The sequence below is a fragment of the Catharus ustulatus genome, chromosome 12, assembly GCF_009819885.2.
Source record: "Catharus ustulatus isolate bCatUst1 chromosome 12, bCatUst1.pri.v2, whole genome shotgun sequence".
Classification (NCBI taxonomy): Eukaryota; Metazoa; Chordata; class Aves; order Passeriformes; family Turdidae; genus Catharus; species Catharus ustulatus.
This window is the reverse complement of record NC_046232.1, coordinates 8485484-8507931: the sequence shown is the minus strand read 5'-3', so window position 1 is coordinate 8507931 and position 22448 is coordinate 8485484. Positions and strand designations below refer to the sequence as shown.

Sequence of the window (22448 nt, the reverse complement as noted above, 5' to 3'; positions counted from 1 at the left end):
TTCCTTGTTTTTTGAGAAATTAATACAATAATTCTGATGCTGAGGTCAGTTAGATAAGAGACTTTTTTTTTTTTACCTCTCTGCATATAAGTGTCCTTTGAAGCTGTAGCACAATTTTGTCTTCATTCTGTTAGATGTATAGTAATGAAATTCTAGCAATATAATATTGCTGTAGTACTTGAAATTAAAAAGTCAAGAGAAAATATCTTCCAGCAGCTGACAGTGAATGTGGTAGAAACCTGGACATTTTGTTTTGTCATCTCCAAATGAAGTTATCTTGCATCCAGTTCTAGGGGTTCCTTCTTACTTTGAATACTTTCTTATTATTCAGGAAAGGTAAAGAAATAAAAGCGTTTAGTAAAATTTATCAGTTATATCAGTTACATCAATTACATAATTAAGAGGGGTATAATCCTCTTGCTGGTGCACTTTGTAAGTACTTTTTATTATAATTACAACTTATTAAAAAGACAAGGTGATGAGATTAAATTAATCATTCATCTTCTGCTTTTCTGTCTCGATTGCTATACAGTTGACACTATGAAGTTTTTCCTGTTTATTTTCCTGTTTTGAGGGGAGGTGGGTGTCTCTAAAAGGTAGTTAGGGCATTACAGTAATTTCACGAATACAAGCCGCACCATTTTGACTTAGATTTTGCTCTCAAACCGGAAGTGCGGCCAATATTCAGGAGCGGCTAATATGTGAATAATTTTCTGACATTTACAACCCCAGAAGTGCCAGCCAGGGCGCCGAGCCCAGCGCCTGCCAGTAAAACACAGGATTTCGCAATCATTACAAACTGGATACTGTGTTGCGCGGCAGGTGGGGCCAGCACAGTGCCGGCAGCGTGGCGGGAGGGAGGAAGGCATGGGAGTTCCCTACTTCAGGCTGGGGAGAGGCTGTGCTGACATCCCCACGGCTCAGGGAGGAGGCGGGGGGCTCCGCCCCCGCTGTCCGCCGCCACGGCGGGAGCAGGTGGCGTTCTGCGCTCGTCCGCCACCGCCGTGCCCGCCCGCCGCTACCATGGCGGAAGCAGGCTGCGCCCCGTGCTCACCTGCCGCCACCGCGGTGGGAGTGGGCCGCGCCCCGTGTTCACCCGCCGCCACCGCGGCGGGAGCGGGCCGGGGCGAGTGACCCCAGAGGCAGCAGCCAGCCCCGAGAGGCCCCGCCGAGCAGCCCCACCGGGCTGGGCCACCTGGCCCCGTCAGCAGCCCCTAGCGGGCCGAGCCTGCACAGCCCGAGCCAAGCCAGTAAACCCCGCCCTGCTGCGGTTCTGTTACTATTTGGCAACTTTGTTGCACGCGGGTCCTCGCTGCGAACCACAGAGCGGCTTATATTCAGGTGCGGCTTATTTATGGACAAAAACCGAAATATTTGCCAACAGCCAGAGATGCAGCTTATACTCAGTGCGGCTTGTATTCGTGAAATCACTGTAATTTGTTTAATATTATGCACATGCTTCTATGGAAGGGATACTCAGAGTAACACCTGTACTTATTGCTAAACTTTAAACAAATTTATGAGTAATCTGCAGCTTTTTTATGGTGTAGATAGTTTCCATATAGTTTGTCATACCTCAAAGTGTTGTATTCCTGCCCTTTGCTCCTAGAACCTTCAAAGTCACTGTAAGAGTGTCAGGACACATGTGACATTGTGCAGGATCAGTCACCAAATGCAAACCAGAGGAGAAACATTTTAACACCGGCTTATTGTGTAGTTAAGGACAGAATTTTGTAAGCAGACTGAATGCAGGTACTGACAGTCAAGTATTGTACCTGTCCCTGTAGAAAGCTGCATGTGACCATACTGTTTTGCTTTATCTACTACTTTCCCAAACCAGTAGGTCAATTACAGTTTCTTAACAGATGTAGACCTTTAAAAGGTAATGTGGAATTCCTACTTTTGTGGGTTGCACACAAAAAGCCATATCACAGGTGTACGGAGAACTTTTGCCACTGCCAAGGACTATATAGACTGAAGCTGCTCTTTTTTATGCCCTCTATTCCATTCACAGGTGAATAAATTCAAATATTGAATCCTCTGAGAATAAGCTGTGTCAATCCCTTGTGCAAATATCCTGTAACCACTGCAAAGGACTACTTCAAATGGCTGACAGTAGCTCAATAACAGCTCATGTTTTTAGATTAAACCTTACTACTTTTGCTGACAAAGTTTAGACCTGTCCTCACCTTGCCTTGCTGTCCACAGTATCTTTATTCAAGCCTCTGTTTCACTAGGCCTCCCTAAAAGCAGTTATGCAATTTTCATTAAACTTCTCATTCAGGCAAAGAATGCTGTCATTTCAAAGACATTTGTGGCTCTGTTTTAATCACACTTCCCACTCTACTCCTTCGTGCAAAAACTAATGCTAATTTCTAGGATCCCTCAGTCTTTTTACTGCCAGCACAGCTGACTACAGTTAGCTATGACTCCTTCTCCTTCTAACTCTCTCCAAAAGGTGTTGCCATTTGAAGCGAGGGAGGGGATTGCTTCCCTCACAGCCATTGTTACCATGCTTTATCTATGCAAAAATACCCCAGCTGACTCTTCTCTGCCTTGCTCTTCCCTCTCATAGCACATTGCTGTGAACCCACCTCATGCACCAGCACCTCCCAAGTCCATGGCAGGGACAGCAACTCTCCATTCTCTGCAATGATCTTCGCTTGGTTGCATGAAATGAGAGAACAGCCCAAGACAAGAAAGTAAAGGCAAAGACCAAAGACAGCTTTTCTGTGGCTTCTCATGCAACTTCTCTGTTAAAAGGCAAAAGCACCACCTTTCCTGGTTTTTCCATGCCAATATCACATAATATCATTTTCATTTTATTTTTCTTCACTGTCTGATAATGAGACGCTTTAGAGCTCATTATTTCCATATTTTTCAAAAGTGAAAGTAGGTCAGGTGTAGTTCTCATCAGGTATATGGATCCTGTATAGTACTATTTTACTTTTTCCAGAGACTTGCTCTTGTATTAATTTACTGCTTGCCTAATGAGGAGTCAGAGACTGATAATTTTACCACATGGCCTAATCCATTCTGAAATTTGCTAATGATACACAGATGGTGCTGCATGCAGATGATTACTCCTTTCCTTCAGTTCTCTATGGTAAAACAAATTTATTTTTCTTGAATTCTATGACAAATTCAAATAGATTACTGTTAGAGAGAATATTTCCAGAAGCACCAAAAAATAGTCTATATGACAGGTTTTTTTCCTTGCCTTGAATGGTAACTTTCATCAAATTATTATGATTCCATTTCAACATCTTCTATGTCAAGTTATTGTTGGGTTATAATTGGAAGTAGGTAGGGGAGTAGAGAATTCAATGTATAACCTACATTAACATGAAAAGTTTTTCCCTTGCTATGTTGTTTTTTAATGATGAGTAAAAGGAGTTCAGTGAGAACCTCCATTTTAGTCATAGTTTTATGTTACAGAGCAGAATAATAGATGGAAATCCTTTTACCTCTAAATTGCCTCTATGTGAGCATAAGAATGCCTTATACACGATAAGTTTTATTTACTGCTGATGGAACTGCTCCTGAGTAGCAAAAAGCCCTGAGTTTATTTCTTGGTCTCTGTACATTTACTTTTCACGACCTCAAAAATGTTATTTTATTTCTATCACACTTTTGCTGGGTTAGTAAGTACGTTTGGAAGCTGCAATTTGGGTCTACTTTGATATTTATGTTACTGGAAAAAAATTCTAGTATCACAACCTGGCATGGAAAAATGGTTGTGTGAAAATATAAAGGAGTTGCATAAACAGATTATGAATTCTTTTCCCTTTCTTAGACAATAGTGCAGGTGCATCAGAAGGAAGTGAAAAATTCTTCACTAATTTTAGTTATATCTCTTTTCACACAATAATTGTTACATGCAAAATAAATTTAGGGCTTTCAGATTATAAACTCTTTGTTGTGAATGTAGTCTTTATGTACACAGAAATAGAGAGAAATATAAGAACTTAGAAGTGTATTTGAGGCAGTGCCAAACAAATTACCATGGAAAGGAAATTACTGGGTCTTTAAAAATCTGATATCCCAGCTTCTCTGAGGATTTCCAAGTATCTCTGAACTAGAACTGTCAAGCTATATGGAGATCTTCCAAAATCCTCTGTGGAAAAAGTTCAGGAGGATACCTGTGTCAATTGCTTGGAAGAGTCAGAGAGAATGAGGCCAATTTGTTATCCAGATCAATATGTATTCTTTAAATCCTGTTGGTGTGTCAGCCTTTCATTCTTTGAAGTGACTCCAAGTTACTCTGTTGTTGTTTCCAAGTCATAGGTGAGGTATAACTGTGATTTAATTGTGTGCTCAATGAAACAGCTCAAACCAGGCAAGAGAAAATAATGATGGCCACCATGGAATTTTTTTTAAAATGAGACAAGTTCTGTTTTCCACAGTCACATGGAGTCATTTGAAATGTGATAATGTATTTAGCTAGATATTTTAAACTTTGCATCAAATTTAATACAACAATATTCATTGACATTAATGATGTTCAATACGTAATGTTGGGCTGCATCTCAACTACCAGATATACAAGAACTTATGATGGAAAACTCTTCTTAAAATCTCTAAATCAATGGTAAAAGGCTTTATGAGGTATTAAGCAACCTTTTAGCTACTCTGCTTTGGGTGAATGCCAGAAGAAAAAGCACAAAGAACACTGGTTTTTCATTTGGAGCACTTGCCTTTAGGTGATAATGGCTAATTTTGATTTTTAATTGTAAATAGAGATATTATAAGCAGTTCTTAAGAATGTAGTCTTGTAAGCTCCATGTTTTTATTTTCTTCCTTGCCTTTTTGTCTTCTGCAGTCGTGGACTGTATGGAATTGACAGCATGCCAGACCTCAGAAGAAAGAAATCTTTTCCCATTGTTCGAGATGTGGTGAGTACCTTCTGAAACTGTTGATTCATTTGCCAGTTGTGTAGGCCTTTCGTTAATTAGTATTGTGCATCTGAATGACAGTTTGCTAAAATTGTTTTATGGAAAAAAATTGTCTTGAGAGAATGGATTGAGGGCAGTAAAAATCAATGAGGCAGTTGCTATAATGGACTAGGTAAGTCTGAATATCTCATTGGATATTTAGATATTACTTGTGTAATCGAGTAACGTGCATTTCATGCAGTTATAATCTACTCATTTTCACAAAGATGCTATTGAGTGTTTGGGATACTGTTTCACTTGATTTATTTTGAAACTCAAAGTTCCTTTTAAAAAGCAACCCTTTTTCACTATTAATATTTTAAAGATTATGAATATTTTAGGTACAAGGTGAGGTTATCAGGGTTTTTAACAGTCATTGTAAAGAAGAATAATTTAAGAAAAGAAATTACAAAGTGGAAAATAATGGCAGCTCCTTTGATATTTATTCTGACTTCCAGTCTAAACAAGATTAAGTAGAGTCTCTCTGCTTCAAGGAATTTCAAGTGCTAGTCACATTTCTCTTTTTCTTTTCTGGTAGTATAGAATTCATAATTCAATAAAATACATATTTAGTTTCTGATGTTGGTGAGTCCTCAAGTAAAGAAGTGATTGGGTGTTAGGCTAAGTGAATGATTACTATGGTTGTCATTAAAAGATCAGCCTTAGCCAATTATTGCTCAATGCTTTCTCAGTTTCTGTGTTCAGTTACTCTATGGTGATCCACCACAGTCTGAACAGTCAAAAAGCGAAAGCACAGCAACCATTTTAGAGTAAATTTCCTTCTGAAATTCATGAAAAGTTACTGTACAACAAAGTAGAACCTGCATTCATTTAAATCATCTTTTTGACAGCAGCCATTCCACTATTAGTTGTATTTAACAAGTATGGTCTATTGTCCTGCTTTAATGCATGTTAAATGACACTTTGCTTTATTCTTAATTGTTGGAAGTGCTTACAGAAAGATTTAGCTCAGAATATATTAAGACATCAAAATAAATGTAAATGAACCTTTATTATGCTTACTTTTGGCCATTTTAGAAAAACAGAAATAATATTGTTAGAAATGAGACTCTTTTGATGGTGACTAAAATATAACTACTTTTTTTTTTGGTTGTGTAATGAATCTGACAAATTAATATTGTTTATGATTTCTTTCCTGTCTTGTCTGGATTTTTAAGGCTATGGTAAGTACTTTTATATTTGTAAATGTTCTGAAATTATCGTAGTAACTGTTATGCATCCCATTAATATTGTGTTTTATTATGACCTTCTATTGGAAAGTTTTAAAATTATTTTATAACCAAGAATTTAATCACAAGGGCAGTGGTGCCTTATGTGAATGTGTTCACCTCTGCATCACATATACCAAAATTGTTAGAAAAAGTTTATATTAAAAAGTTATCAGTATATTCCAAATATCTTTTCTGATGATATACAAGCACAATGTTTAGGTCTCAAGCATGAAGCTTCCCCCTGTGGTACTAGAAAGTCATAGATACCTACAGAAAGAGAAGTTCCAAGTGTTCCCTACTTTTAAATTCTCTTGTATCAATCAGATATATTTTTCCTTATTTTCCTAGTCTATCTGCAATTCCAGTTGCACTCCATTATTTTCATGGTTTCAGCATTGTATCTCAATACAATTATTATAAATTATTCACCACAATCAGGTAGGTCAATCAATAAGGCAATTTATTAATTCGTTGATAAGGAACAGGCAAGCAGCGCTGGGGACACGGGGGGTCTGTGCTCTGCCAACACATCTGTCCTACCCCTGGGCACTGCCCCTTTTATAGGCAGCCTCTGGTGGGCTGTGACATGCCCACTGTGCTGGGGTACAAGTCTGAGCAAGCCTGAATATGCTGGCTAGCTCCCAAGCAGCAGTGGCTACAAGCCCTTTCCATGTCTGGACAAGGCTCAAATGTGTCGTCAGGTTACACTCCTAGCAAGCAGGTACCAGCAGTGACAGGCCTGCTCATGTCCAAACAACCTCACAGTTTCCTTATACATAAAAGTGGACACAATTCATTATTATAGTGAAAAAAAAAATAATAAGAACGAAAAATTAACAATTTACAACAAAGTGATTTAAACAAATATAATTAAATAATTAGATTTTTCCTGTGTCTGTGCTTTACTTTGGATTCAATATTCTTGTTTATATTGATCCCATGGTGTGTTTTCATAATGACACAAATCACTATGTAACATCTCACACAATGTTTATCAAAATTCTGTATGTTTTCTTAAGATCATATCTCCGACTCCCATTTGTTTCCATGAATTCACATTTTTAAAACTCCAATTTTCAATGCAGAAGCCTAGAAGATGTTGAGGTAAAAGAGACCCACAAGGATCATCAGGTTCAACTTCTGGCCCTGCATAGAACTATTCCCAAAAGTTACACCCTGTGCCTGGGAGTCCAGATGCTTCTGGAACTCTGTCAGGATGCTGTGGCCACTGTCCTGGGAAGCTGTTCCAGTGCCCAGCCACCCTCTGGGGGAAGAACCTTTCCCTGATACCCAACCTAAGCACCCCCTGACACAGCTTCAGGCCATTCCCCTGTGTCCTGTCACTGTCCCCAGAGAGCAGAGATCAGTGCCTGCCCCTCCTCTTCCCCTCAGGAGGAAGCTGTACCTGCAGTGAGGTCTCCTCTCAGTCTCCTCCAGGCTGAACAGACCAAGTGCCCTCAGCTGCTCCTCACACAGCTTCACCTCCAGACCCTTCACCATCTTCACTGCCCTCCTTTGGGTGCTCTGCTCCTCCTAAACTGCTGAGAAGTTTTTGTATGCTTAGTGCATTGGGAGTGTCTGCTTATTTTAGATTCGGTCATTAGAGAGGATAAGGCAGTCAAAATCCACCTGCAGGAGCAGTTCTCTTTGCTGCAGTCATGGGTCATTATTAGACTTGTGATAGAATAAATAACTACAGTGGAGATTAGCAGTTTTTAACTTGTGGCCAAATAGGTGTGATCTGCCCAGCCATAGCCAAAGGTAGCTCTGTTTTACTCTTTGCTTCTGTTAATGCCTGTCATCATTTAGAATGTTATAGAGACTCGAGAAAAATCTTTTGTTTATTCAGTTTGAAGGTGATTTTATACAATGTAATCACTATAATCAGGCAAATGTCTTCTTTTGATCAGTCAAGACTGTATTGCTCCCTAGCTTTATTATTTGATTATAGGAACACAAGGATAATTTGTGAATCTTTGCTGCTGTTGTAAAGCAGTCTGTTGAAGTGAACACACCAGATGAAACAACTGCCTGCTTCAGCTAAAATGATAATGCACTGAACTTTTTTCTGTGTCTCCAGAAAAAAAAAATTATTAGGCTGGAATTCAATTATGGTAATTTAAAGATTCATATAAAAAGAGATTAATTTAAATTGCAGATGTCATATTCTCTGCTTTTGTATTTTGTCAGCTAAATACCTGGACTATTTTTTTGCTAATTCTGCTGTCAGCAGTCCATTTTCTTAACTCCTTTAATCATTGATGGGCAAATTCAGTTATATTACTAATAAAAATATTCTTACATTAAGTAGATAAATCATAAACTAGTAAGTATTTGTATACTTGTGAGGGCTTTTTAAAGTCTACTAAAGGGAAATCATAACAATGTAATTATCTTTGAGGCTGAACTGATCATACTTTTGTGTCTGTGCTACAGATATGAAGAAAAAGTAGATGATACTCAGTTATGTCCAGTAATGATTGTGTAGTGCAGCTGAATTGCTATTTTTTCTAAATCTGTTTTCTGGGCTTACTACTGCAGTTCTGTTGAATATTTCAGCATTAGACATCAACATTTTTAATAGAAAAATTATGGGACAGGGCTGAGTAATTTCCCTCAGTATCTTACTTCCTCTCAAGTTATTTCTTCCTCCTTCCTCCCTCCCTCCACCCCAAGAAATGTTACAAATCTGTCTTCCAAAATAATAAAGTTGAGATCCATAGAGTGACACACCAGTAGTTGCTCAAAAAGAAACAGTTCTGGAATTGTGCAGGTTTTAAATGCTGTAAACAGTGAAATTTTGTCACATTCACCTCTAGTGGGTAACTTACATCACATTAAGAATAATATGAGCATCTGTGAAGTGATAAAAAATGGTTTGCCTTCAACTTTTCTTTCCCCCACTTACAGCAGGCTGTAGATTTTTCTTAAGGAAAAAAGAAAAGATGATCAAGAAAACTGAAACCCTCTGTAAGAGCAGAGGAATGTGTATGGCATGGCACAGCCAGCAGCCATGAAGTTACATGAGCCTGACTGTTCTGTGCGATTTTAGCTGTGCAAAGACACAGCTTCCCTATTTCATTGTGATAGAGGACTTCTTTTTTTTTTTTCCACAATGCAACTGATCATTTAACATATAATTGTAGAATGAGTCCAATTTGCTTTTACTTACAGTTAACTGTTTTTCAATGTTTTTGCTAGAATGACTTCTAATTATATTAATTTATTTATTTAAGCTGCTACGGCAAATTTGGAGGTAATAAATTCAACAGTGTAGATACAAGTTATTAGTTAATCTAGAAGGCCTTGAGCATAAAGGAGACTAATTTATTTTAAATCCTGTATTAGGGAGTTGCAAAACAAATTAAAAATTAAATAGACAATGATCAGCTTTATCATCTTCTCTTATTGTTTGGGGTTTTTGCTAGGCTTTTTGTTTTTGATAATTTTTTCATATGTTCATAATTCAACAGTACATAAGTTTATTATGCTCTGGAGGTCAAATTTTTTACCTAAGGAAACATATGAGGTCGTATCTGGACATCAGTTTGAGAGGGTAAACAAGTATGAACTGCTGACAAGTTCTGTGTGCTGTTAAAGGAGAGGGATGAAACACTGAAGGTTCCTGTTGCTCTCTGTATTCTTTTGACACCCTGACATTTTGGACTTCCTGGAAGTTCCAGCTGATGAACTGCACTTACCTTTCTTTCTTGCTGCTACTTGAAAACAGAGAGGCAAGAGGGGCAGAAGTTTTCTCATGTTCATAACCTGTCACCTTGTTTCCCATAGATAAATCTGGCAGCTTTTTTTCTTTCTCTTTCCAAAATGCTCACTCCTCCTTGTTTCATTCCATACTTAAGAAGTGATGCTGCCTTGTGTTCAGTGCTTCATGCTGTTGAATTATCACCAGCTTCAGTGTTTAGAACAGAAGCATTTTATGGGCTTTCTCCTGTAGATGTAGTTTGTTCTGATGGTGGTGCATAAATGGAAACAATCTTTGTCAGTTTTTTTTCACCAAAATCCCTGTAAATTTAATCGATCTGACTGTTAAATTTACTGGTTTATCACAAATCCCACTAGATATCACTTTCTTCCAGCATGACAAACACTTTATTAAGAACAGCCTAATTATCTGTTTCCTATTAGGTTATTTTATATAGGGCACTGTACAATAATTTTAGACACATTTCTGTTTAAGAAGCAAAGTAGTAAAGCTCCATGATTCCAATGGCACCCCTTGGGAGAACTGGACTAGGACACATGGCAGAGTCAAAATTGCTTCCCATATTTTTTCCTCATAGGAAATAGTATCTGTTTATTGACTTATAGTGATAGCCTGAAACTGCAGTTCTGCTGGCTCATGTTCTTTGATATTGCTGGAGGACAGAACACAGCAGCAGTCACTGCCCTATATTTGAGGTTAATGTTCTTATGCCCTTTGTGCTCCTGTCCTGCCAAGTCGTTCACATTGCTCTATTGCTTGGAATGGCTGGGATTGTGCAATTGGTACCTAAAAGGGTCAAATCCTTTCCTAAGTGTAAGGGACATGAAAACTATAAAACTAGCATAGTGGAGGCAAGTAAATCTACATGGGTACTTGGCATGACTTTGAGAAAAAACCTGTGCTTCAAGAGGGATCAAAAGGATGATGCTTTTAAAGTACATTGTTTTAAAACCAAAAACTCTACTGATTACAAAAATTGTTTCTTTTCCTCTTAATGATCCAAAAGCATTTTTACTTGCTATTTTTAACTTTGATATGTGGATCTTGTAGCATTGGGTTTTGACACAAAAAAGCATGAAAAAACAAAGCCTGAATATTGTTTAATCTTTCCTGTGGCTTTGTCAATCTCACTGGCATACACCCATGGAATTTCCCACATTCACAAAAATAGAATAAAAGGATGGTCACAGAGAAGTAAACAGAATTATTTACTTAATAATAACAGAATGGAGAATCTGGTAGCAAATTAATGGCATAGAGTTGGTAAATTGCTGCATATAAAGGAGGGAAAAAAAAAAAAAAGGAGGTTCTTTGTAATAGGAGAAAGATGAATCGAATACTACTAAGCCAAGGATGATTTCTTACCCTGTAATTGGTTTCACAAGATTAATAATTCTGTGTCAGTCTGCAAGTTTAATTATTATCAAGAGAAACTTATTGAAAATTGTATCAGGGAAAGTGAACATTTAAAATTAAAATTGAACAGTCTTATAAATAAATAAATAGAAATCCATTTTAAATATACCAGTGTTTAAAATTATATAATTGGAAGAAATTGGAATTGTCTCTTCATCCAGAGATTAATGATGCAGTTCCTTTGCTGATGTAAGCCTAAATCGCTTCTGGCCTAGTATGCATTTAACAAAAATAAGAATTTCACATACAAAGTATCATTTAAACTTTTGCTGTAATAGTTCTATAATGATGGAATATAGAGAGCCACTTCACAGTTAGATGAAAATCTGCATCCTCACAACAAAGGCAACAACAGGCTTACGGTTAGTGGGTGGTATAATTGATCCATACACTGCTAAACTGTGAGGGCAGCAAAGCATGACAAAGCAGATAGTGGATGGCAGAACAGAGATAAGGCACAAGTGTACAAACACTCTTGGAATGATTTAGAATAAGAGAAAGAAGAAGTGAAAACAACACTGCAGGTGCTGTCCAGTAATATAACAGTGTTATGGTTGATATTGTGCGCAGTGGAATAAATCTCATCTGTGTCTGTCAGGCCAAAAGGATTATTGATAGTAGAAGTGATATTCAGATTTGAAACATTATTTGTAAAACATAGAGAACTCATTCACCCAGGGTCCTTTCTGATCATTATGCTCACTAGTTAATTCTCAAGGAGTCATTTAAATTTCAGGAGTGTTACAATAAGGAATATAAAATTTCCTTGGTTATTGTATATTAAAATTACTTTATTTTCAATCCCTTTGTATGTACCACAGCAAAAGAGTTCACCTCTGCAACCAAGTGCATTGTCTTCAGAACCAGAAGTTGTCCATATACCAATAACATCTTGTGGCCTAATGAGGACAGATTGATACAGAGTTCTGGTCTCTTTTCTTGTCTCAAATAACCAGACTATTTCTCCATATAGCTATCCATAGTACTGAATTAATATTGCCTTTAAGGAAAATAATACTTTAAGATTTCTTGAGGTCTTTTTATTTAAGTAGCGTTTTATATACATATACACCGTTTAAAAATGCTCAGTGAGTTATAAAAAATTATCCAGACTGACAACTTGACCATAAGACTACTGCAAAATGATCTCTCATGTTGCTGCAGGCACAGTCAGCTTCCAAATTAGGGCAGGATGCTTATCCTTGTACTACATTAATTTGGTTGGCAAAGCAGAAAAACAGTGACAGCCTGTGGTTTAAAAAACCTGAGTCACAAATCTCTGAATACCAGGTTTTGTATTAGAAATGGCATTTCAGCTGGGCACTGCTGAAAGAAACAGTAACAATGATGGAAAGTGAACTTCCATTATGTACTGAAACCCTAAAAATTGTAAGCTACAAACATTAACTAAAAGGTTTTGTATCTTCTACAGTTTAGTTTACATCCAGTAGTTGAATCAAGTACTATTTGCCTTCCATTAGATTCAACAGCTGCTGTTACTTGTGTAATTGGTAATTCTTTTGCACTTTCCTTAAACAGACACTTGCAGCTCGAAAATCTGGTATTTCCATGGCCATGCTCATCCGGACCTCCATAAACACAGATGAAATGGTAAGTGTTTCCAATGACAGGTTTAAGACCTTTAAGTAACAGAGAAATTTTTGTTTAAAGATCCCCTAAAAATTATTTCAGCCTCACACTTAAATCTGGATGAAATGGAGAGTATTCCATTTATTGTGTAGGAACTTCCAGGGAACTTGAGCAGAATTTGCTGCTTGATATTACTGAACTTTAAAAAATGCAATAATTTGAAGAAATACAGGCCCATTTTGTGTTCCTCAAATTGCTAGTGTATACAAAACCTTATAATATACATCCTATTTGGAAGGAAAATGAAGAGTTGAATTTTTCTTACACTGTTCTTAAGGTCCATAGCAGAAGAATGGGAGAACAGAAAATACTGACAGTGTTCTGGGAACTGGAACACGTAGGAGGAAATTGGCATCCATCAATCTTACCTGGTTTATTGTGAACTTTCTGTGCTTATATGGTAATCATAAAGTTATGATTTGGTGGTGCTCAGGGATGGATTGCTGAGGTAGAAAACAGCTGGTATTTGAAATGTTCTTCCAGTAGAGGCAATAGTTATTTTATTCTGCTATCTCAAAATAGCCACAAAGGTTAATAGAACAGAAAACTATGGGGTCTTCAGGAGTTCAAGGCTGAGGGAAAATTATAGGGGAAGAACTTATGGCATTCAAGTGCTACAAAATAAAGACTTTTTTCAGCTTTGTTATAGTTTGTACCAAAATAGCTGAGTTTAGTAAAAGACCCTAAAATACTCCATATAGTTTACTAAAAAATGTTTACTAAACAAAAAACATTATATATAAGGATTACTACCTTTTATTTTAAAAAATACAGCTTCATCTGTTTATTTACATGCCTTCTCTAATGTAAAAACTACCAGGCTGTGACTTTGAAGGGCTAAAGTTGCAAGTTTTGGAGAAAGTATTAATTGCCAACAAAGGCAGGACAAGAAAGAATAATTTGGGCTGAACTTACAGGTTCTTACATAAATAGTCCTGTTCAGGAGGGGAAAAAGGTAGCAAATCTCAGTGAACAGCTCAGTGCAAACATGTCTCCAGTGCTTGCCATCAACCAGAGAAACTACTGAACTCTGATTCAGGAGAAATGGAAAGGGGAAAATTCATTTGAATGTATTTTTATACCTCTATATTCTTTGGCCTCCATTTCAACTGCGCCATGTGAAAACACCTGTGTACAAGAAATAGTTATTTCTTTAGAAATCTTGAAATAAAAATGTAAGTTCAAAGGCAGACAGCAAATGTAATTTAGACACATGGAAGCTCATTTGATGAGAAAATTTAAAAGCTGATTCAGAGTAGAGGTGGATAAGAGAAGCCAGTCCTATGTCAACCCTCACTACACACACCAAGGAGCAGGGAGTGCTCTTTCACAGACAAATGTAAGAGTACAACCAGTAAAACCTCTTGCAAGATATTTAAAACAAGGGAATGGCACTATTTTTCTACTGCTCTAGGTAGCCAGCCAAACTTAATAACCTAGGGCATCATTACACTGGGTAGAACAAGATTTGAATGCAAAAAGGACAGACATTTTCAGGCATAGAAGAATTCTCCAGGTATTCTCCACAAAATGAAGATGTGAAATGCAGATGAAGAAATGGAGTCACCAATAAAAGTTAAGGGAAAACCTCCCCTTTGGGCAAGTTATTCCTCTGATTAAGGCTTTTCTAGTTTTTACCCTCCCTCAAGTTTTTCTGGAGGGAATATTAGTGACTCTGGTGGGCGTGGGTTATTTGGCTGATTAGATTCAGTATGAAAATTCTTTGAACTAATGCCTTTTATTAAAACTCAAGTGCCACCTACTCAAAAAATTACACCCTGAGGTTAAGGCTTTGAGCTTTGCCACCTGTCACTGCTATCCTTCTGGTACAACACACAGTGAGTTTGTGTGTTCTCAAGCACAGATTCAAAGACATTTTAAGCAGTGTAATACTTAGACATGTTTTCAGTTGAGCACACATTTGATTGCTTTGTTGAACAAAGAGCTGGACAATTTTGAAAATTATACATCAATGACATCGACAAGAATTTCAAGTAGTACATGACACAAGTAAATTTCCCTTCGGAGGATTAAGCAGATAACTAAATAATTCTCCTATATATCAGTAGTGCTAAATGTTGCCAAACCAGTTATTAGTTATATAGTTATATTGGAAGTTATTAGTGCCCTGTTGTTATGCTCTGTAACTCACATAACAAAAACATTTAAACAGAGAAGAGTAATAGGAATGAAAGCCTCTAGACAGTAAGAGAAATAAAATTCTCCTTTGCAATTTGCTTTATTAACAACAGGGGAAAGAACATGTTCAGCAGCAAAACCAATCTACAAATTGTGTCTTCCAGCTGAAAATTTCATTTACCTTCAAATGTTTATTTTAAGGCCTGTTGAGGGTAAATTTTATTACTTACTGACATTTCAGAAAAATGTAAAAGTTACTGGCAAAATTCCAAAAGTATTTATAATGTGAAAAATATTGAAGCTGAACAGGGTGAAAGGGCAGGATTTGTACTGAGGCTACATGAGCTCTGGAGTGGAAGAGTGTAATCAGTGGTTTCTGAGAAACAGGATTCCTCAGCAAACTATGTATAAATTGACGTTAGATTGCTTTAAAGTTTCTTTTCTGGTTCCTGTAACCAGAAGGCAGAAGTGGAGTAATGTACAAAAATGAGTTCTCCAGAGTTAGGCGGCCATTACTGTACAATTCTTAGGGTCTGCCAAATCAAACTGGTGCCCACCTTTGCTTGCTTTCAGGGTAGTTATTAGGATAGGCTAAGAAGTACCCTGGAGAGCAATATGTTTTAATCTTTTCTGCTATATGAGGATTTTCCTTAGTTCAGTTCTACTGATGTGTTCTCAGATGTGCTCAGATCAAATGCCCATGAAAAGTCTCACCATATGTCTTTGGCCAGGCTTCAGAGGATGAATGTAATGCTGCTTTTTTTTCATTTTATTACTGCCTCAAAATATAAAGGATATATATAACACTTTGTGTTAATTGAAAAAATGGATTCCAACATAACTTTGCTGTTTGTGTAATCAGACAAAACAGTCATGCAGAGTTCTTTTCAGAGTGTAAAGAAAAATTAGTAAATCAGTATTTTGCAAATTATTTTATACTTCTATGTATATTCTGATATTTTGTAACATTTTAAGTGTAAATGGCATATAATTCAGAAATGGTTCACTTGTGTTACACAATACAGCTGAAGGGTTTTTTTTCTTACTCAACAGAAAATTCATGTCTTCAAGAAGACCCTGCAGGCTTTGATCTATCCAATATCATCAACTACACCTCATAACTTTGAAATCTGGACAGCTACAACTCCCACATACTGTTATGAATGTGAAGGCCTCCTTTGGGGCATAGCCAGACAAGGCATGAGATGCACCGAATGTGGTGTCAAATGCCATGACAAGTGCCAAGACCTCCTAAATGCTGACTGTTTGCAGAGTGAGTATTTCAAGACAGCTGAAGTGTTGTATTAATTCACACCTTTTGAATTTGTGTGCGTGCTCAGCTGAAATGAGGGACCAGATCACCCAAAATCAGTGAAGGTGTATTGGTGCCCCTCTGTTGAGAAGCTAGCCAGAAGCTTTGTGGAAAAACTGCTGTTAGTTATGCTTTCTTGAAATCTGTCAAATTGTTGCTGGGCATTTACAAAATAATGCTTCAACATCGGTGAATTATTTGCTTTCCACTATGCCTATGGCAATAACTGGAGCAATTTATTACTTCACATAAACCCTTTTTGTTTTACTTAACTCAAACCACAAAAAATGTCAAAGGAAATATTAAAAAATATTCCTGCTACTTACTGCAGTCATATTAATGTCCTATATAATGGCAAAAAATATGGAATGGTAAGTAGGATCTTGTCCCTTCAAAATAAAACCTGTATGTGTAAGGGGGGAAAAAATTATTCAGTAAGCCATTTGGCACTAGAATTAAGGCAGAACAACCTTTTCTTTGCTTTTTCCCTCCTTAGCATTAAGGCAGAACAACATTTTTTTTTGCTTTTTCCTTCCTTAGCTTGGTTCCAGCCACCATGCATTCTCCTGGAAAATATAACAGGTTTATTAAAATTATTCTTAGATTTAAAAAAAAAAAAAAAAAAAAAAGAGATACTAACCAGTAGAAAATCAAGACCTGTGCATTTTCTGATATTCTGATTTTGGAATTGAATGGGCTTCCATATTCTGGAGTTAGTCAGCATTGTTCACTGTTTTTATGTAGAAAAAACTACATAGATATTTCACTCAGTTCTTCTTTCTTTTCACTGTGTTCTCTATGTGAGGAGCTGTCATGAGGGATGGATGCTCAAGGTTTGTACTGCTCAGGAATTAATTTAAATCTCCCATGGAGAATAAATCAGTGATGAATTTCTAAATCAAACTTCCTAACTGTGCTTAATCGTGATTCCGCACTGTGGTTGAAACTGGGCCGTTGTCCCCTGACCCACATCACCAGCCCCCGACCACAATTAAAATTTAAAAATAGTTCCGAGCACCATGATGCATTTGGTGAATTTTTACAGATATATATGGATGATAAGTCTGAGAGCATGCAAAAAATAAAGAAGATTGGCAGTCATCTGTGGTATGAACAGTTTGAAGACATTGAACAACTGAGTTTTAAAAGAGCAAAACCTCTAGACAGCAAATTGCAGATAAAATATTTAACATGCCTAAGGGATTCCACTCCTCTCATAAGTATGCAGATGTTTCTGAGCATCTTGTCATATATTTTGCACCAGATTAATTGTTCAGTGTTCATAGTATACTACTTTGAAAATTCCATGTTCCTTGTTTTCCATTATAAAAATGAACTGACCAATTGCTTAAATCTTTATTTCTGAGAAAGCTGATGCTAACAGTGTCATAAAGTGAAATGTAGTTATTTTTCTCATAGTCATCCTTTCGCCCATCTCATAATCTGTAGGATGTATTGGCCTTCAAACTTCTGTGGTTTATTTTTGTTAATATATGATTGCTAATGTAGACTGTAGAGATGAATTCACATCTCAGGATCTTTAGGGTCAATATATGAAATTGTTCTAAATTAGATTTAGAAAAAAACCAGTAACACTTTCATTAGCTCTCTCATCTTCTATAAGATATCCCTTTCTATTACTAGGTGCAATATTAAATTAGAATTGATTTCAATCATGTTGAGTTTGTGTCAGTCCCTAGGGCAAAAGGAGCTTGTTAACTTCCTGTGCAATGTAAGTTACACTATTGTCTTAATTAGTTTGATCAATACTGCAAGAAGAGTTGTTGATAGACAGCAGTAGAGGTTTTCAGCAGTAGGGGATGTAAAACTAGTTGCAATAAATGAGTATAAAGAGAAAGATATTTGCTTAAAGGAAGTTGTATTTTAACACATATTTCAGTTTTATCTGTGCTGTCCCAAAAATCAGCAAGGTTTCTAACAGGAATATGTCATTGCCATTCAGATTGTACCCAGGGTTTATCATTCAGTTATGTTGTTGCATTTCTATGTTTTAAGGAAGGACAGAAAATAAGAGAAAAGAAAAAAAGTTCCATCCTGCATCTTCTAATGACCTGTCATGGTTTCCAGGCAGCTCAGCAATCATCTCTTTTGTAATAAAATCACTAGAGAATTTTTAAACTGGTATTTTGCTTCATGGTAGCACATAATTCTATTTCTACTAATTCCTAATTTTTCAGTCTGGATAATCTTTAATCACTAGAATTTTGGTGTTCCATATTAAAAAAGATTAGGTACTCTGACCAAGAGATTTTCAAGATTTCTCAAGATTTAGTAGCCATGGAAAACTCCTTGAAGAAGACATGTAATTCAGCCTTTTGGCAGTCTGGGATCACTGGTATTTGGTATTCCAACCCACACTTCTCCAATCTTACAACATTATGCCTTCCCACTTTACATCTCTCTCTACATAGAGATATCTGTTGCCCTCCAACATGCTAAGAAACCTTCAGACACATTGAAAACTGAAGAAAGGAAAGCATGTAATATTTGGTTTGTAAGACTTCACTGAAATTTTATGCTGAAAGATTACCCTTTCCAGCTCTATAGAGTTGATGATTTCTTGTTTAGCCATTGCAAGCTGAGTGCCTCAACAAAAACTCCTTCAAAAAAATATATTGGTGTTTGATGGTATTGTAAAGAAGAAACTCTATGCTTCTTCAGTGTTGAAATATCTGAATTATAATTATAACAAGTTGTTCAAAATTATTTTGTTTTAATTTTACTAACCCTTTTAAGGGAACAATAACACTTTAATCCTCCCAGGATTTGAGGATGGCTAGTTGGATGATGTTTACACGACTTTTTGGAAGAGTGAAGTACTTACTGCTGTTAATGATAATGATGATTCTGACATTCAATGCCACAAGCCCTTGGGTAGTGTTTAACAAAATGAACCAAAATTCAGCAATGCCTATAGCAAGTGGCAGTGTGTCATTGGTTATAATTTTTTAGTATTTTTCTATCTTGCTTTGTATGTTAATATCAAGAGTTCAAGTAGCCTATTTAGCACTGCAGGAATTTAAATTTTTGCTTCCTACCACTCTGATCATACAAGTCTGCTGTTTCTTTTCTCATACTCAACTGCAAGGTTGATTTTTGGGGTTTTTTTAAGAGTATATTATAGAGAAATTGATTAGAAACCTTTTCCTCTGACAGAGAAAGGACATTTTATGAGGTGAACTTCACTTTTTTTTTTTTGAAAGGGCCTCTGAGATCAGTGACAATTATTAGAGAAAAAAATCCCCCCAGAGCACTTCTGAAAAGAACAGTGAATCAGATCTGCAACAACTCAGTCTACTTAAAATATTTTTTTTTCAGTTTAAACGAATAAATGTTGTACTGATTTTGATGTCCCAGAAAAATTACCTGAGTTTTTCTGCTTGACATGCCACCAAAGGCTAGATACAGTCTAGAAGTATTCTCACACAGATAATATCCCTTGATGTCTTCTACCACCCTCCTATACTTACTGAAATTATCAGTAATGACCATTTGATGGGAGAGGGGAGCCTCTCTGTTCCATGCCTGTGATACATTATTTTCTTGGGTAGGCTCTCCTTTCCAAAAAGTCTCCATAGGTGGGGTGTCTAGTGATCAAGTTTTGATATCACAGATTTGTGCTCACTGCTCATTGAAATGTTTCTACAGTATTCATTGGCACTGAATAATATTGGGTTTAACAATTTTATGTATAACACATAGCACTGATGGAAGCTGAATATTAACCAGTCATGTGGAACTAAATCAACTGATAATTTTAGATATCACAAAGTATATATATGAGGTATTATATATATATATATGCAGGTACTGATGCACCAAGAGTTGACTGGAGACCCTGAAGAGGAAAAAGAAAAAAGTTAATTTTCAATAACAATTGTGACCTTTTCTCTCATTTCAGGAGCAGCTGAGAAAAGTTCCAAACATGGTGCAGAAGACAAAACACAGAATATTATTAGTGCTATGAAGGAAAGAATGAAGATTAGAGAGAAAAATAGACCAGAGGTGTTTGAAGTTATCCAGGAAATGTTTAATATTTCTAAAGAAGATTTTGTACAATATACAAAAGCGGCAAAACAAAGTGTTTTGGATGGAACATCCAAATGGTCAGCAAAAGTAACTATCACAGGTAATTTTATTCTGTTCTAAGTGCTCTTTCTTTTCTATTCCCCTGGTTCAGAAGCAAGATTTTTTTATAAGTAGAGCTGGACTGTGTGTTCAATTGTAAACTTGATGCATCAGCTACAAACAGTTGAATTTATAGGATGCCAACTGCAAGAGTTGAGTTTTAAGTTGCCAAAACCACTTTATATTCTATTTCTCTAGGAAGGAAGACAAGTAAAAATACTGGATACCTTATTTATTCCTTTACCTCCTACCAGTATCTCCTGTGCTAATGATGAGCTTTTTGCCACCAACTGCAAGAGTCAAAGTTCACAAAAAAAAAAAAAAAGTGATTAAAAAAACACTTGAGCTTGCAATTCCAGATCCCATTGGTTTGAAACTTATTATCCATTCACGTTACTTGACTAAGAGTATGTTCCATTTTAGTGATGCTGATGTTGCATAATTCTGCTCACTCCAAACATATTCCAGATGGCTTCCAATTTCATTAGCCTGGCTGCTCATGAAGATTTCCAGGTCCTCTGACTTTGACATTTGAGTTTTTTGAATTAAAACCTCAGCATAAATGGAGGCTATTCTGAAGGTTGAGAGGTGGTGCATGAAACTCAAAAGAATAATTGTGGAATTTTGGGACTGTCACCAAGCACTAGGGACATATTTAATTCATATGTTTATTTTTAGTTCTACCTCTAAAGGATACTGAAGGCTGTCTTGTGTTCAGGCAGTATAATACATACAATTTAATCCTTGAAGACTTTTGCTAGTCTGTCCTTTAATTCTACTGCATAAATAGGGAGAGGGATACTTCTAAAAGTATCTTGCCTTCTAAAGGTTTCCTTGTAGATTTAAAGTGAATAGAGAAGACAAAATATGCTATTTCATTCCTAAGAGTGTTTTCAGAAATTGGATGTTAAAGAAGAGCAGAATTTTACTTCTTTCATTGAAGTCAGCACATACAATTGAACCACACCAAGAGCTGATCTGCTGAGCAAGTGCCATTTTTAGGTAATCATTTTTGTGAGCATGCCAAGGGAGCTTCATTATCCAAAATGATTGACATTCGAGAATGTTACCACTGAGATGATTTCAATAATATGTGCAAAATAACAAAAGCCAAATGCTACTAAATTGTAAGAGCCAGAGGAAGTGTTTTAGCTGTATTTCTCTGGCTTTGGTATGCAGCTCTTTGAGAGTTCTGCTCTCTCCTGAGATTTCCACTTTTATGAATCGTGATAGAAAATCAAATTGTATGTATTTGTATTTGCCACTAAATTTATATCCATTAACTCTACACCCACATTAACTGTCAGAAAGGATAGCAAACAGACAAACTGTTGATGATAATTGATCTGAACTGTCACCCCCTCTCTGCGATAGCGTAGAAAGTATTTTAAAAATTCATCTCTGAAGAGAACAAATGACAAATTATAATCATGCCCCTCATTTTTAGTTCCATGATCCACAGGGCATATTTTTTTTATTATTGGAGGTTTTACTTTTGAAATGTTAGTTTGGATTATTGGAGAAATTTTGGAAATGTTTATTTATTTATTTATTGGGGGGCAGGGAACTTTGGGGAACTATCAGACTCAAGACAAGTTATACAACATAATAATCCTTACTATTTTATTAAACCAAAGTTTGAGAAAAGTATTTGAATTATGTATGAAAAGTATTTTTTTGATGCTCAGCAGTGAATCTTTATACTTATTACTCTATATTTTAAAATATGGTACAGTCCAGAAGGGTAGTTAGACAAACCTTGTCAGTCTCCAGACACTGGGAAAATAAGCAGAAACCTTTCCTTCATGATCCCTCACTTTGAGGCCTTTATTTCCTGTTGCTGTTGTCACTCTCATTTACATGTTGGCTATAAAATTTATGAGGGCTAGAAC

General features: G+C 36.5%; 1 protein-coding gene across 3 annotated transcripts in view; it reads left to right on the top strand.

The window, feature by feature from the left end:
* The window catches only part of UNC13C (unc-13 homolog C), a 141219-nt gene that overhangs the window by 27918 nt on the left and 90853 nt on the right, over positions 1–22448 (top strand). For all 3 annotated transcript variants that reach the window (XM_033070293.2, XM_033070292.2, XM_033070295.2), the window contains exons 5-9: positions 4823–4895; positions 6113–6118; positions 12846–12917; positions 16149–16368; positions 20330–20557. In XM_033070293.2, the coding sequence (XP_032926184.1) occupies positions 4823–4895; positions 6113–6118; positions 12846–12917; positions 16149–16368; positions 20330–20557 (599 nt within the window). The remainder of the gene's footprint in view (positions 1–4822; positions 4896–6112; positions 6119–12845; positions 12918–16148; positions 16369–20329; positions 20558–22448) is intronic.